Consider the following 2953-nt stretch of genomic DNA (forward strand, 5'->3'; position numbering starts at 1 on the left):
GGAGCTCTAAACCCGGTCCTGTTGGAGCTCTAAACCCGGTCCTGTTGGAGCTCTAAACCCGGTCCTGTTGGAGCTCTAAACCCGGTCCTGTTGGAGCTCTAAACCCGTTACTGGAACTAAACTAAACTGAGACGGGTTCACACCGGTTTCAGATAGGTTTAGATGGGATTTTCATCCCATCCAGCAGGTTAGAGAGCCTGTGTGGAAATCAACAACCTAATTATGACAGAGAGAGAGAACCTGCGCTAACAGAGTCCGATCTCATGTCTCAACACCTTCAGCGACACGCAGCAACACGAGTTTTCCTCATAAAAACATGTGACACATCCTGCTGAGAAACCACAGAAACGTCTGTCATCAACTCTCTGCTTCTGCTCCCGTCTGACAGTTTATCACAGAAATCCACAGGATGAACTCCTCTGAGACGAGAAAAACGAACGAAATAAGAAACTAAAGCTGTGGAAACCCTGCCCTCAGGATGAACACATGAACGTCCATCTTCTGAGTGAAAACTGTCCGATTCGGACTGAGAAACTCTTCCTACGATTATCTGAAAGGACACAGAGGGTTTGCTGTTTTCAGAATAATTAAGTTATTTATTTAACATATTTTAAGATAAATACCACAGAGAGCTTCATTAAAACTTCACAAAAAGCTGCCTGGTAGCTCTAGGTCTTCAGCTGCCTGTTAAAAGAAACCACCCTTTAAAGGGGCATTCCGGTCATTTTCTTGTGTTGAAATCATTTCTCCAGAGGATGAACCAAATCGGATGGTGATGTGAGGAGGGCCTCCACCCCCGTTATTGTGGGAGGAGGCTGAGGTTTGGTGGAAAATCAACACCAACACACTTTATCAGTAATGTTTTTATGATTCCCTGGGGCAGGGAGGGGTCAAAGGTCAGGCTGAGCAGCAGAGACTCAGTGGACATTAGCAGCAGGGGGTGGAAGTGTTTATCATTCCTGTCAGCACCGTCAGTGAAGCCTTAAACAGAAACTAAAATATCTTCATGAAGACATTTTGTTCTTAAATATTTTCTGAGGCAACTAAGCCCCCCACACCGCCCTCCCCAGCAGAGAAACTGACTTAAAGATGGTTTCCTTGTAAGGAAGCTGGAAAGGTTGTTAAATCCCCCCACCAGCCCGCCTGCAGGTGTTCTCAGGACCGAGCCGTTTAACCGGCGTCCTGCAGGATTAATCCAGCAACACGCTCACGTCTCTCAGGACAAACAGCACGGTAATTCAGAGGGGATGCTTTCAGGACGGGAATCAACAGAACCGGGTCTGGATGTTAAACATTTCTGAACAAATGAAAGAGAACTGTGTCCACTGCTCTGTCAGAACAGAAACACGAGAACTGATCCTGGATTCTGTCAAACTCACACATCCTGTGGAAAAAGTTCCTCTGAAGTCGTTCAGTTTAAAAGTGACAGTCCTGATCCATAAATACATAATGCAACAAACTGATCAAACTTTGAACGAGATTAAAATATTCAGGAGGAAGAGTTTATTATGCAGCGACTCTCATCAGCTGAACATCTGCTGGATGAGTGAGAGCAGAGAAATTACACAAAAAGCTGGGAGGAAAGTTCCAGAGGTCCTGATGAGACCTCCGACTGCAGCAGCTGCTGGCACAAACGGTTTCAGGACGACGCAGTTCTACCTCCACGACAACGACACAAAGTCAGAGACTTTGAGGAATGGGTCAGTTCCACAGCTGGAATGGGACTAGAAAACAAACACCTTCTACTTTAGATGGTAAATATTGATCTGATGGGCTCTGCTGTGTTAGCTCCTCAGGGCATAAAACCTCTGTGCACCCAGCGGGGCCGCCTGCGACCTCATCACATGAGCAGCGCCGCCGCTACTCACACCACATCCTGCCGCTGTCTCCGCTGCGCTGTCTCCGCTCTGCCCACGCACCAAAGATACAAATACTATCTTCACCTCGGAGCAGCGTCACTTCACAGACAGAAGACGATTCAAATGTTCGTTTGTTCTGTCCATTAACCGTCAGATAAGATGGCAGCCACATGAAAACCAAACTCCCTCCTGGTTTTACTCGTATTTTCTCCTCCTTCGTGTTCAACTGGTCGGGAATCTGTTTCTGTCCTTTAATCAGCTTCCTGACCTCGCTAATCTGCCAGCATCTCATTTTACAATCATTCCTGCAGAATTTCAGCAGCTGGGACTGCCTGGCAGCCCGGCGAGCCAGCCCACAGAACCACAGAACCACAGAACCCACAAAACCTGATGGTGGGATAACATCAGAACCACAGAACCCACAGAACCACAGAACCTGCTGCTGGGATAACATCAGAACCCACAAAACCTGCTGGTGGGATAACATCAGAACCACAGAACCCACAGAACCTGCTGGTGGGATAACATCAGAACCCACTCCAGCTCTGTGCGGGTTTTTAAACGGCCCGGTAGAACCGTCCAGGCCGACTCACCTGTGCGTTCTATGTAGTCGACACATTTCTCGATGAAGAGCGGGATGGGCCGCTCCGGAGTCACCAGGTTCTGAAGGGGAACGCCGAAGTAGTTGCTCTCCCAGGTCCTCCGGGTCGGGGGGTACAGAGGCTTTGGGGGTTTGGTGGCTTTGGCCTGCGAGACACAAACGATGATGGTTAGCTCTCAGAGAGGTGGGGCAACCCTCAGCTACTACCACTCCAAATGTTGGCTCACGATCTGCAAAAATGACCAAATTGGAGAGATTTGTGTGTTCGCTAAAGTCAATTAACTGTGGTGGCCATCTTGAATCAGGTTGATCTTACACGATCACCCGGCTGTCACGGCAGCGAGCGATAACATGCAGACACAAACAGGAAGCAAGCAACCAATGAGGAGGAGGAGGTCGTATAGAATGAAAATCATTAGGAGAATAAAGAGCAGAGGAGGAGAGGAGGAGACTTCAGAGGAGGAGATAAGGAAAGATCAGAGGAGGAGAGGAG

The 2953-nt window shown here is 48.3% G+C and overlaps 1 protein-coding gene across 1 annotated transcript in view; it reads right to left on the minus strand.

Moving 5' to 3' along the window:
- arhgap5 (Rho GTPase activating protein 5) overlaps positions 1-2953 on the minus strand; it is a 28632-nt gene that overhangs the window by 15487 nt on the left and 10192 nt on the right. Inside the window, exon 3 of the mRNA XM_037977972.1 lies at positions 2453-2606. Within this exon, the coding sequence (XP_037833900.1) occupies positions 2453-2606 (154 nt within the window). The remainder of the gene's footprint in view (positions 1-2452; positions 2607-2953) is intronic.

This window comes from Kryptolebias marmoratus, linkage group LG10 (genome assembly GCF_001649575.2).
Source record: "Kryptolebias marmoratus isolate JLee-2015 linkage group LG10, ASM164957v2, whole genome shotgun sequence".
In the NCBI taxonomy this organism is placed as follows: domain Eukaryota; kingdom Metazoa; phylum Chordata; class Actinopteri; order Cyprinodontiformes; family Rivulidae; genus Kryptolebias; species Kryptolebias marmoratus.